The sequence below is a fragment of the Scleropages formosus genome, chromosome 19, assembly GCF_900964775.1.
Source record: "Scleropages formosus chromosome 19, fSclFor1.1, whole genome shotgun sequence".
NCBI lineage: Eukaryota > Metazoa > Chordata > Actinopteri > Osteoglossiformes > Osteoglossidae > Scleropages > Scleropages formosus.
In genome coordinates this window covers 18,877,513-18,891,645 of record NC_041824.1, presented here as the reverse complement: position 1 = coordinate 18,891,645, position 14,133 = coordinate 18,877,513, and the positions used below count along the sequence as shown (strand labels likewise).

Sequence of the window (14,133 nt, the reverse complement as noted above, 5' to 3'; positions counted from 1 at the left end):
TGCAGAAACAATGTCTCCTACTAAAGTGCACTGGATGACTTATACACATACTTTTTGTGTGTGACTGCATTTTAATCCAGAAATATCTTTTATGTTAGAAAAGTGTAAACACATTTTCTTTCCTTTTATTTCCAAAAGGATAATAGGGTGAAAAGGATGACACTTTTTTTTTAATCTAACGAGTCTTCAAAGTGAATTCATTTCAGAAGTACAGAACAACTACACATGTACTGCAAAGTATCAGTGCAAATTATTATTATTATTAGTAGTAGTAGTAGTAGTAGTAGTAGTATTATTGTTGTATTTGTTATATCCCACAAGATTTTTTTTTTTTAGCAAAAAAACCACATTACTGTCAAATACACTTTTTTTGGAAATCATGAATGTAATCAAAATGCAACACGCATTGTGGGCAATTATGTAGCTCCATGCATTGTTTTAATGAGAAACACAAGATGGATTTAACACAGCTAGTGCTGGAAGTGGCTGGAGTACTCATGGTGGTGCATACAGCTGTGCAGGCAGTGCCGACGAGGCTACCTTTAGTTACAGCCATTACGGTTCAATTACACGGCTTGCGCTGTCTATGATGACAAGCGATCGCATGCCTGTGTGGCTCCCAGCTAATGCTCTCCCTCCTGATAATTGCCCATTTTTCAAAACGTCGCTTTTAAGTTTTTAAGTTTCTGTGCTGCCAGGGTTTTTATGACATATCTGAAAAATATGGCCATCTTATATTCAGAGTAACAGTCCTAAGCATGTAGGCAGTATTTATTTATTCATGTTTTCATACTGGAATATAGAAATCCAGGCACAGTTTAAGCACTGAACAAAGACTAGAGTCTTGACTGACTTTGTTTAAATGACCGAGGTTGGTTTTTCGGAGTGAGGCACTATAAAACTTAACCTATTGCACTTTAGAAGGTTCAACCAGCAATTCTCCTGCATCATCTCCACAATAAATGAGAACTGAAACAATACACAATGTGTCTATGTTGTACTTAAGGTTTCAGCTCTTTGGGAGTTCTCAGGGTGAATGGAGTGGTTGTAGAAGATCAGAAGATTATGGGAGAGTTTCTCACAAATCCACCATCACCGGCTTGCTCTGCACAGAACTGGATTAAAGTAGGTTCACTAAAAAGCGCACCAAGAAGCCAAAGGTCTTGGAGAACGCTGCAAATGTACCATGTCCAGCACTGCTGTGCAAATTCATTCTGCTCCTCCGCACTTAATGCACCCCCCTTGACCCTCCCTGATTCTTCTACCTGTGCAAGAACCATTATCTCCATATCTTTTTGCTGTTCATCTAAAAAAAAATTTGACACATTTTACTTGACGTCATACTCAGCAAAAACAAACTAATAAATAATATAGGATCTCATGATACAGCTGCAGCAACAGGAAGAATCTGTTACATGCACCAGGTTTGCCTTGAAATAATGTTGCTTAGGCACGCCTAGGCTGCAGGAGAGGAGGGTGGTGAGGAGGAATGACTTTAGCACACCCGTGGGTTATAATTGACCCTGTTTTACGAGAGACAGACTCAGGAGTTCCAGGAGGACATCAGACCCGAGAGATTCAGGAACAGTGAACCTCAGACCCTAAAGTCTCGACGCCCCGCACCAACCACACAGCACGGCACAAATGTAAGGAGAAAGCACACCTTCGCCATTCAGAGGTCCCCAGTTTCCATCTATCAGATGCATCCCACGTGTTTGTGCCACAGCGGCCTCTTCAGCAGAACCAGGAAATTAGCTTGCTACAGTACAGCCCTCTTGATGCCCTGCAATTCATCCCATCCAACATGGCTAGCCTAGGATGGCAAAAATACTGTAAAAGTGATAGACAAAGAAGGGGGGGGTGCAGATTGTGATTTTCATCACTGCCTGGATAGTTCCCTTAAAGACTCACTCACCTATGGTGATGTCAGCTCTGCAGTACTGCAGTGAATGTGCTCTGGAGACACTGATCAAACTGTATCACTCAACATTGTCTTTTCTGTGTTTTCTCCTGGGTACCAGACGACCGAGCCAATTGAATTTTCAAACCACAGATTTAGGTACTCAGCATTATTACATTACAGTACATACAGCCAGACATCTAAATAGTGGTGATGCAGATGATGAGCACACTGAAAGCAGAGTGGAACTGGGGCAATAACTGTGCAGTACTGAACTGAAACCTATTTTCGTCTGTTTCTTTGTACAGCTCATTTAAACAGAGTAACTTCAGATATTTTAGCTGTCTCATCTGGTTTTTTTGTAACGGGATAAAAATTAGTTTAAATTACCGGGGGTATATTGCTGCTGTTAAAGACAAAAGCGCAGAAGGACCTTCTTATTAAGATTTTTCTTTCTGAAAATTCTTGCTTGAGTATAAATGGATGAAGCCATAAAAACTTTAAGGGACATTGGATTGCATAAGTTGTTTTTTTTTTTTTTTTTTTTCCTGCCCTGTGCAGTTTTAATGTCAGCATTTGGCTGTACAAAAGAGAACATACAAGCACAAGGATAATCCACAGCCTCCCCCCACCGCTGGAAAGGAGAGTCTCCCAGCTCGCTCTGGGTCGCTGCACATCTCAGTAACCCCACTCCAGCCAAGAAAGCGTTTGACCTGCGCAACTTTGGAATGGGACTCAGCCAGTCCGATACACCACCATCCAAGAGCCACATGCCAGTGCATCTCAGGTCCTCATTGGCAGTGAAGAGGAGAGAGTTCTGTGATCATGTAGTCATGAGAGGGAACTAGAGGCCTTAGATGATCAAGGGCATGATTATCTCTCCGTCCCTCTGTCTGCTAATTAAGCCGCAAAATTAAATTACATAAACAAACTGCTACAGGATATCTCTGAATCATTCAGTGAGAAGTTTGAGTCACTTTCAGATAATTAATAAAAAGACATGAATAAATAACAAACCGGGCCGAGTGGCTGCAGTTAAGCCACCATATGGGGAGCGCAGAAGAACGCAAGTCATTTGCACTGTGCAATTTCGTGATACCAACAGGAGGTGACTTCTCTCCCTCGGGTCGTTATAAATGGAACATTTGCGCACAGCAGATGAAGATGTGTGCCGTGTAAACATGTTGCTTCCTTGTTGGGATCGAAGCTGTTGTTATACACCCACCTGCGCCTTCTTTTTCCCCATCAGAAAGGGCACGCGGTACCGCGTCGTGTGTACGGCACGACTTGTTATTTTGAGATAGAGCAAATGTGCATTTGGCTTCTTTGTCCAGAAAAGTGCTGTCAAATGAATGTGTCTTGAAACTGTGATTTTGGCAGACTCTCAGTGACATCAGCTGGTGTACGAAATATATTTTTGAAAAATATTTTCCAGTATACCCCATAAACAAGAGAGATAAAGAAGAATCTCTGTTGAAAAAATATATGTATTCCAATCTTTTAACAGACACCAGGTGTTTCAAAACTCCCCTTACAGCCGCCAGCTTCTTATAAAAATCAGGTTGTCCCTGTTTCTTTTATATATTTAACTACTACGATTTTTACTGCATAGCCTACACTTATACAAAAGCTCCTAACAATTTTGTGCTAATGTGGCTAAATATTTTTAAATTACTTTGAATATGAGTATTCCAGTGGGTTAACTCCTGAGATCTCAAATTACATGTTTATGTCTGTATGACCACAACCAAAAGGTGGAGAAATACAAAAAAACGGTTAGGTGAATGGAGCATGTGCCAGGGGAGAGGATAGTTAAGGTGCTATGCCAGCTTATTGGAGAATAAACCCAGGGAATACTCAAAAATTTGACTACCAGCTAGGAAAGGGCAATAATCAGGTGGGTGCACAATTTCTGACTAAAGGCCTCTCTTCTCTGCATTTGTAACTTACCAGTTTATTAACTATCACAATCAATATGGAACATGATGGGTCACGCAGATCCTGTGAAGCCATGGCGTGAGGTATCAATCCATTAGAAGCTCTGACTGTCCTGAGTCAAGATGACCTTTAAAGTATTTGGTTTGAGCCACAAACCAATCAGAAAAAGGAGAACCTACGTGTACAGCCTACCCAGGTACCACACACACACACACACACACACACACACACACACACAGTGACTGAAACCTCTTATCCTAAGCTGGGTCGCGGCAAGCTGGAGCCTAACCCGGCAACACAGGGTGCAAGGCTGGAGAGGGAGGGGATACACCCAGGGCGGGATGCCAAGCGGCTTGCCGCAACCCCACTCAGGACAAGCGGTTTCAGTCAGTGTGTGTATTATTATTATTATTATTATTATTATTATTAATAATAATAAAAAAACATTTCTGATTCTAAAAGGGGACCAAAGCTGATTCAAATTACAAGCACTGCAGCATTCACTGTTCTTGCTGGAGAGCCGTTGATGGTGCTGCACCTTGGCTCTGACAAATTTGAATGTTCTGAGGAATTAACACATCCATTGAAAAAAACCCAAGATTGTATCCCTAAGGAGATTTCTAGCTTAGTTTGGAAGAATATGACATTTGATACTTGAGCAAAATTTTTTCATGTTAAATGTATGTTTCCAGAATATAAAAAAGAAATGGCTTCGTAAATATTGTCCATATGATAAAAACACATAGAGAATAAAGGTGGTTAAGCTTTTAAGGTAGAACATTAAGGCACTCTGAGTGGTTTCTAACCTGATTAATGCAATGTATCCCAGAACAGTGGGCTTTGCTCTGGTTATGATAATGCGTCTGTAGTCAGCATTCACCCAACTGAAATCCCAGTGGAAGCGCTGCCATTTTAATCTTGTGTAAAGAAATTAATCTGAGATATTTTTGTAAACTCCTCAACGTACTGTATATTGGGAAGATGCAACGCTTTACAGCATCCAAGCACAAAACTGGATGTTGTCTTATCATGTTTCAGAACTAAATGCTTGGGTATACCACAACTATAAAATATCCAGTAAAGATCTGATTTTTATATTCAGTATATGCTGCACACAATTTCATCATTGTTTTTAAAATAATTCTATTTACTGTATTTGCTTTGACACATCAGATTTGCAATGGTGTTGATTTAGTATTGAAATGTTACAAAAGTAAAACCCCACCTACACTGACAATCTTTAACCCATGAGTTCCAGACAATATAATGCATAGATTATTTTATACATTATCCATAATACTGAGACTTTGCCTGCTATGTATCCTACTTCACCACATTCCATATTAACATCTGAGGGCACGTGAATCCAAATTCTTGAAAAGGTAAACAATTGTTCCCTTGTCCTCACACCTTAATGAGCAGTAATCACGGAGGATCCCCTGGGCCGACACGCAGCGGGCTGCACTCAAACCGTGGGGCAGAACTGAGCACGCCTGGCCAAACCTCATTACTGTTATTATTGGCACGGCGTTCATTTAGCTGATTAATGTGCGCCCTCAATAGGCGTACACCGTTGAGTCCTCTGTTCCACTCTGTTCCACTCCACTCGGGCTGCTGCCTTCCCTTTGGCAGCCAGTTCCCTTCAGTACCTAGGGAGTAATAGCCAGCAACGTAACAATGGGTGAAAGCAGCACAAACAGGTGGATGAAAACCAGTTGACAAGGGTTGTACTGAACATCTGTAACATAAATCCCCAACCATGTACAGCGTGCACTGCCATCTGAAAACTAAAGGAGCAGCGTGTAACTGTGTCCCAGGAGCATAGTACTTGAAATGATCAATGGAAATATCCATTTGAATACATTGTTAAAAACAAAAAGAAATGTCATTTTTGTGCAGCATAATGAAACATAAAATTAGTATTATTATTATTATTATTATTATTAGTAGTAGTAGTAGTAGTAGTAGTAGTATTGATATAAATAACTCCAAATAGGTCATTTACTAACAAAGGCTAGTATGCAATCTCACTCATTTATATAACCAGGGACCCAAAAGATGGTTTGATGCTGAATTTTCATGCCCAGTTTGCTGTGGGAAATGAACAACAGTTTTAGATCAAATGACCTCATGCCAGTTCAAGTTGCATTTTTTTCCTGGCTGCCTTGTGTTATTTTTAGCTAAAGCTTTTGACAATTTAGAGACAGTTAAGCAAGGGCTAAAACCAGTTGTAAACCGGGTGATTTAACTGATTATGTAGTCTGTAATTATGAGTTTGTTTGTGTGTGCGTGTGCGTGCGTTTCATTTTCTTTCTTACTGTAATTTATTGTTGCTAAGTTATATTTCTTGCACTCAGTCAAATGCAAATTAAGAGATTTTCATTTTAACAAGGTCCACTTTTCTTTGTTGATATTATAGTAATTTTTCTCTTGCCCTCAATAAGCTGCTCTGTAAATAACTAAGGACTGGGTCCATACTTGTGTGTGCACAAGGGCCACTTATCCATGTCTGAGTTATACGCCTTCACACAATGTACTGCACACTGAATACTAGGATAATTGCTGAATAATGAATAAATGAACTTGTATCAGTGTCTTGTTAAGATAATTGAGGAATAGCAATCAGATTTTACTTGTGTTGTTTACATAAGTAGTTCAGTGTCAGACAGTAGCGCGGTCCTCTTGATGGCCCACACAAACCCAGGTAATGTTTTCTTTCATAAACACATTTTTTTTTTGAGCTGTAACAATAACCTCTAGGTCCTACAATCAGTAGTACCTTGGTGAGAAGCCCTTTCTCTTCCCATTTCCAATGCATTACGCTCAACGGACTCTGGACTGCAGAAACTTCTCACATTACAGCAAACTAATGAAAACTCACAATTGAGGACTGGTTGTGCAAGAAACTGTTTTTATATGGAGGAGGACATTTAATCTTATAAAACTGCTTCAACCCTTGTGTACAGAAGAAGTATAGGGGAGGTTTTAACCTCGGGTCTCGGCTTTATCGATATTACAATGTTGCCGAGTTGAATTTTATGGAATTTTGTTGAGCTGATGGACCTTTATGCGCTGACAACCAAACTGACACAATGCATCTGCTCGAAACACAGTAAGCCCCAAGCTGAGAGTCCAACTGCTTCCCGATGATAAGTAAGTTTAGCATTCGATGCCATCAGCTAATACATTACAGTGTTGAGTGGGCCTCAGCAGTGTCGGGGTGATGCTGACCCCTGAAGACAAGACCTTATATCCCAACTGCCTCTATCCAGAAGCGTGGGCATTAGGCCCGGCCCTCCAACCGGCGGAAAATTGGCTTGATGCTGGCGGTGCTAGGATGTGGAGACGGGGGGATATGTCTGTTGCAATTAGGTGCAGCAACCATGCAGGTCAGAGGTCCATGTGAGCACATGCCAGTAAGTCCCTCTGCCGAGAGGGCCATGTTCCCTGGGTCCCTGCCCAGCCTCTCGCTTCCTTTACTCCCCTCTCCATTCCTTTCTCTTCCCCAGCCTGTCTTCCATCTCTTTCGATCCCGTGACAGCCCAGACAGGCAGCCGTCTGCTCGGAGTGCTCCGGGGAGCAGACAGACCATCGGAGCATGAAATGCAGCGGTGTTAGAGGGCACAGTGTTACAGCAACAGGTGTTATGGAAGACCAACAAGCATTGTTACAGCAGAGTGCCAAGCAGTAACTCTTTCTTCGAGTTAAAGCACAGTTCAAGCATAACGTTAGGACACAGATTTTGGAACTATGGACATGAGACTCCAGAGTTGCAGAGCAGTGGCAGAACACGGAGCAACACAGTGGCAGAATATACAGTGTTAGAGAACACAGAGAAAACACGTGCCATGACATATTTCTGGAACATAAGAGATTGCAGCCAAGTGGAAGAACTTCAAAAAGCAGCAGAGTTCAGAACAACAAAGCATTACATAAAGATGTGTGTGTGTGTGCGTGCTTTTGTACAGACATCATTTCTATTTACCAACATATTTTCCATTTTTAATCATAAGCACTCTTCAGAAACTAGCAGCAAACTCTTCTGGTCCGGTCTATCTGGCTTTAAACCCTCCGGTATTTCCACATCAGAGGCAATAAACAATTAAAAACAGGAGTGTTTGCTTTTTTTCTTCTCCAGAAGCAGACGAAGGATATGAATGGATCAGAAAATAGCACTTATATGGTTATCACCAGGAAATAAATAAGAAAACACCTCCCAGGCTTAACGGCACAAACACAGCAGGTTGCCGCCTGTAGCACCGTAGCACCTCCTTCTCTTTCTCTTTCGCTCTCCTTCTCAGCCTCTCTCCAGCTCACCAGGGCTTTCTGTGAAAGTTCTGTTTATCACTGGCACCTGGTCGGTGTTTCTGCGTCCGGTGCCTCAGCCTGGCGCCAACTGATTGACATTTTCCTGCTGCAAGCAGTACTGTTCCCTAACTACCCTTCTCCACTAACCCCCAGCCATCATCTGGCAGCCAGCCATCTGCAGCACCTACTGATCCAAAGCCTGATAGCCAAACCCTCTTGATCTACAGGCTGGACACGTCCTCTGCACCGGTTGCTGTGGAGAAGGCAACCTGGCAGGGCACTTGAGGTTTAGGGGCTGCACACACCTTATTCACCAGTGCTGCACTCCTCTTAGACCACCTCTCACATGCCTGGCGGAATTCAGGAGCTCCTTGTTGTGCGACTGAAACTCCAGCCAGATGGCAGCGTCTAAGCTCAGTGGGCAAGGTGAAGGTCTATGAACTTCTGTTGTGCCATTCCTGTGAAAAGGAGTAGCTCTCACTGCTTCTTTCACAAACTCTCAGACTCAGATATCTAAAAAAAACAGTAATGGAAGTCATGAAAATAAGCTGCTGGGGGTTATACATTCAGAGGAAGGAGAGCATTGGATGACATAACATGGGAGAGCAAAAGGTACTGATCTCAGCTCTTCGAATAGCTCCAAGTTTTGAATAAATTGCACGGCCTAAGCCTTACTTTGTCTCAAATCATCCCAACCTTCACCTTTTGGCAGAACTCCACATGGCTACCATTTCCTTAGAGTGAAATGTAGCCTCAAAGTCAGAGGTTGTATGTTAAGTGAGGAGCACTGGTAATCTGAATGTGGGCACAAGGGTGCCAATGAAAGATATGGAGAAAATTGCTTGCTCATTTCTGTGGTTTCAACCCCTGGAATTGTTCTCTTTGATGAAATAAACGTTCCTTACAAAAAAAAAAATCTCATCTCTATCTCATTTAACTCATCTACACATCTCATGTAACTGCCTTCTACCATCAATACTACTCTATAGCCTATTCTTCACCAAAAAAAAAAATTCTATAGCCTATTCGTCACCAAACAAAAAAACCTTTTTTCTGATCTCAGTACTGACATTTATTTATTTGCACCATGAAAGTTCATTTAATATTATTTTTTTTTTTTTTTTGCAACTCTTCTACTAACAACATGCTTTTGGGGCAGAGCAGAAACTGTACTGATGCAATTAGTTTGGATTTTTTTTTTTTCCCCTCAGGCTTAGCTAATTTTTATTCCAGCATACGCATGTAGAAAGACATCATTGCCACAGAATTTGTTTATGACTGTGGATTTACAGGGTAAACTAGCATTTTTCATGACAGTGGATACTTGTATCCTTAGTGGATACAAATGATCTACTTGAGCCACAATTAAAAATTTCCGTAATATGTTGAAATTCAGTTTATATCTACTTTATACCAAAGAGAATAACATGCACAGGTGAGACTTTGAACATTTTTTAAAAACTTTCATTGGCACCCCAATGATAATCATGTCCTGTTCTTGGTCAACAACTCTGAGGGAGCAATTCCGATTCATAGGCACTGCAGAGAAATTAGTCTGCTGGTGTCGCAGCCCAATATGGATATTAATGCGGTTGCGCAACCTTTTAAAGAAATAAATTCACTGCCACTAAATATATATTCAAAAAGACATTTTCTCCCTTCGGTTAGTCATTTCTTTCCCCACAGGGCTGACAAATATCCACTTGATTCTTAGCTGATGCTGCCAAGATGATTTCAACTCGTCAATCTAAACCAGGTTTGAGGCAAGCATGACAGAGATAAATAGTCTTTAGGGTTTTGCCAGCATACAACAATGAACCCAATCAATCATGTCTCACAATATTTTTTGTCACAGGCGGCTATAAGAGGGCAGCTTTACATGCAGCAAACGGGAAATATGTTTCTATTTCACAGAAATGTGTTGCTCCTAATTGCAATTCAGAAAAGGCAAAATATTTTTTTTCCCCTCGCAGTCTGGCGGTTTGTATTGCCGTGTCGGACAACAATTATGCTGGTGGGCGTCTCTGTGAGGAACGAAAGACTGGCAAGTGGCCATTTGCAGACACAAACACTGCAACAGGCTGTAAGGATCCTCCCGTTTGAACTGAAGAATTGTTAGGGTCCCCACACTGTTACTTTTCTCGATCATAGTGGAAAGTGCAATTAAACGATGTCAGCAGTTCTTTTTTTCTAACCATATTCTGCATAGTGTTGTAGAAGCATCCTGGTCTCCATGACGTGACCCCTATTCCCCCTTTTGCATCCTCCCTATTATTTGTTTAGCTCCGAGGTCTTTGCTAGCACATAAAACACAGACTCTTACTAAAAATGCAACAAAAAAATCCTGAGTGGACCTAGTGGTTCAGCAGAACACAGAACCACCCATGTCGCATGCAGCACAAATCCCTGCTTGTGATGCTTTCACCTAAGAGGTTAACTCCTGTTCATTTTCACTGGGCTCACAGCATTTCCTTCAGCTAGTAATACCTTGAGCCATACACCAATCCAACAGCAAAATACCGGCGTGAAGCAGGGCGGAGTGGCCTATTAAAAAGAAAATGTTATAAATGTATGGCTCATTCCCAGTATAAATTTGGCCCCTTTAGCTAAAGGTAGGCAGGTGAATAGTTATGACCAGGATCTTCGGGGACATAATCACACTGAGTTGTGGGAGTACAGTTAAATTAAGTCAGAAAGCCCGTGCTACTTCTGGTATCACTGCCTTCACTCAAACCTCCTTAAAACTGGTTCCCATGCACAAGCGGTCCAAAATTAAAAGCCTTGAAGGTTCTAGGTTTTGGCTCCACTGTGGAGGAATGAGCTTCCTTTCTCACTCGGAGCTGCTGAATCCATCTCAACTGAGAACAAATCCCTTTTGAACACATTCCTCCTCTGAACTCCTATGTGTTCAGTAAACATGCACATTATGTATCCTGTATGCCACTCGTGTAATGTGCACCAGCAAAAATGGTGGTATTGGACAAACTGGCGGTCCTTCTAGAATCACAAAACATCTATAGCTCTTTCTTATTAAAATGCATATTTGTTTACTGAGATATACATCACTTTGGAGAAAAGTATCTGCTAAATGAATAAATTTAAATGTAAATACAAAGCAACAGGCACAAGTCCGCCTACCACATCTGCAAAACACACATCAGCAAAGTGGTTGTAGGAAATTTCTGTATTTTAATCATGAATGTAAACCAGTCCAGCCGAGGAACAGCTGGTTCAGGGGCTCCGAGGGACTTGTAAAGCGTACAAAAACTTGGCCAGTGCCTGCAGCAAAAGGAAGCTGGTGCACTTACGGGAGGATCTCTCCTGTGTGGTGGTGTGCGAGCCAAAAAGTGTAAAACATCAATGAAACAGCAAGCGAGAGTTTACCCCCGATACATTGCATACTGTATATGTGTGTATGACAGGGACTGGCACTTTGACTGGGAACTGCAAATAGCTCACCATCAGGGTATATCAGAAATAAATAACCTGGAAGAGGAAACAAAAAAAAAGGACAACAGAAAATGTGACAATGTGCAATCCATTCCAGAATGTTTCTGTCCACTTTTGGGTTGACCACCTACCCTTTTGGCTAAAAGGAAAAAAAGCAGACATCAGAGGAAATCTGCTGTGATAGAACTGCTATGATATATGATTAAAAAACATGTGACCTGGATGTACAAACTGGCCATCTTTGCCTCCAAAAGTTCTTCTTTGAAACGCTGAAGAGGGATACAGGACAGAGATACAACCTATATTTTGATGGACATCATCTCAGTCAAATAAATTTGTCTTCATAGTCCTGGACCTTTTGTGTATTCTGCTTTATATTTCAGCCAACCCCAGAATGAATTGGTTGGGCTGTTATGAAACACTGACATACAGTAGAGGTCCCATCTATTACAAACAAGCACATTTGCAGCCACAAAGGAAGCAGTACAAATTAGTTTTCAATTGAATCAATTACTTTGATGCTTCATTGCTCATTGGTCAGAAATGGAGTAATCATTAATGAATCTTACATTAAATTGACCACAATTAAGGTCAACACTGCCTCGTTAATTTAATGGTCACAAATGGCGAAATATAATAAATATTAGTGGATACCACAATGAATAAAGTAGAAAAATAATCTACATACTGCACTTTTGGTATAGGAAAGCACTTGAAACTACTGTAAAACATAAAAATCTAGACTCCTTCACCAAAAACTTGTTAAATACTGCATGAACGTAAATAAATCAAAATTCATTCAGTTGTAGCGCAGTCATTGGTAATAAATTGAGAGTTCAGTTTGAACAAGCCTTTGACCGATAGTGGACCTACAGAACCTTAGCTGGAAGCTGTGGTTTACAGAGCTTGTTGTAAACTCCACAATGCACTTCCCTGATCTCTTAAACAAATAGAAAATAAAAAATACAGGGCCAGTGTAAGAGAACATCCACTGTCTGTACTACATGCCTTCATTGTTTTTATCCCGGGACGGTAGGCTGCCACAGACATTTCATAACATTTTAGAGAAGGGAGCTTCAAGCAAACAAAGCGACTCACCATCCTCACGGGACTTCTGGATGAAGGCATCCACACCGCTCTCTCCGTAGTTGCCCTCGGAAGCTACCGTGGAGACGTAATTCCAGCGCATGGCTTTCACAATGTCTACCATGGCTTGCGCCTGGTAGGTGTCAGGTGGTACCACACGAGAAAAAAAGTCATAGCGGGTGTTGTCGCTCAGCTCCGGTGCTGTGGACGCATAGCTCACCTGTGGGATCTGCAATGGGTTTGGGACCAAGAAAAAAAAAAAGAAGGACATAGTCAGAATTGTGAATTGCATGTGGCACTCTGTCTCTTTCCCCCACCAGCAGGAATGGGCACACTTCATCCACTGAAGATGACAAGCCCATCTAATGGTACCACCCCTGCTGGGGAACCAGACTTCTCTCCACTGAGTGAAGAATGAAAGATTGACAGCCGCCACACTGAGTGATGAACACTACACTGCAGGGGTGTCCTCAAATAGGCACCTGCGATCTATGGGTATAGGACTCTACAGGAGGCTTTGGGGAAATAAAGGAAAATAAACTATGTCAATGCATCATTGTAATATGCCTTGTTTAATGACCCAACCCATAATGGTGAGATAAATTATGTGGGATTGCATGATACATTAGAATAATCACATTCAGTGGAGTACAAGGGTAAGTCAAATAATAGTCTTTGAGTGAATAGGTAAGATGTACAGCTTTTGCCAGAGCACAAAGTTTGCCAGGTTGCTGATTTTACAGACTGCGGTGTTGTTCTCTGTGATACAGAGCACAGTTAATGCATCAAGGGATGACAGCCAGCAATGGAAAATCACCACCATTAAACACCTTACCACTGTGGCTAGCCATCCTGTGGGCAGACTTGCTTACAAGACCACATGGCGCATGCTTGTCTTACTACATCAACAACAGAAGACCATATGTAACCAGACCTGGTAGCTGTTTGTGCTGTATCTATATGCAACCAACTATATCTTAGTTGTAGTCATACGCCGGCACACTGAGTAGCACTTTTACCTTTCAGCTTCTGGTCTGCGGCTTTGAATCTGCCACTGTCTGTGTGGAGCTGGTATGCTCTCCTCATGTTTCTGTAGGTTTCCAGATCTTCAAGTTTTCTTGTACAGTGCAAAGGAAATGTTCAAAGCGTGTGTCTATGTGAGTGAATGAGAGTGTGTTTGTAATTGCCCTGTAACGCGTTGGTATCTCATCCAGGGTGTACCCTAACTCACGCCCTACGCTTCCTGGATGCCCCTGCCAAAACCGCTTGCCCCGAGTGGGGTCGCGGCAAGCCGGAGCCTAACCCGGCAACACAGGGCGCAAGGCTGGAGAGGGAGGGGACACACCCAGGATGGGACGCCAGTCTCTCGTAAGGCACCCCAAGCAGGACTTGAACCCCAGGCCCACCAGAGAGTGGCACCCGGCCAAGCCCACCGCACCACTGTGCCCCCT

General features: G+C 42.1%; 1 protein-coding gene across 2 annotated transcripts in view; it reads right to left on the bottom strand.

The window, feature by feature from the left end:
- grm4 (glutamate receptor, metabotropic 4) overlaps positions 1–14,133 on the bottom strand; it is a 244,553-nt gene that overhangs the window by 104,029 nt on the left and 126,391 nt on the right. For both annotated transcript variants that reach the window (XM_018760620.2, XM_018760621.2), the window contains exon 3: positions 12,695–12,911. In XM_018760620.2, coding sequence (XP_018616136.1) covers positions 12,695–12,911 — 217 coding nt within the window. The remainder of the gene's footprint in view (positions 1–12,694; positions 12,912–14,133) is intronic.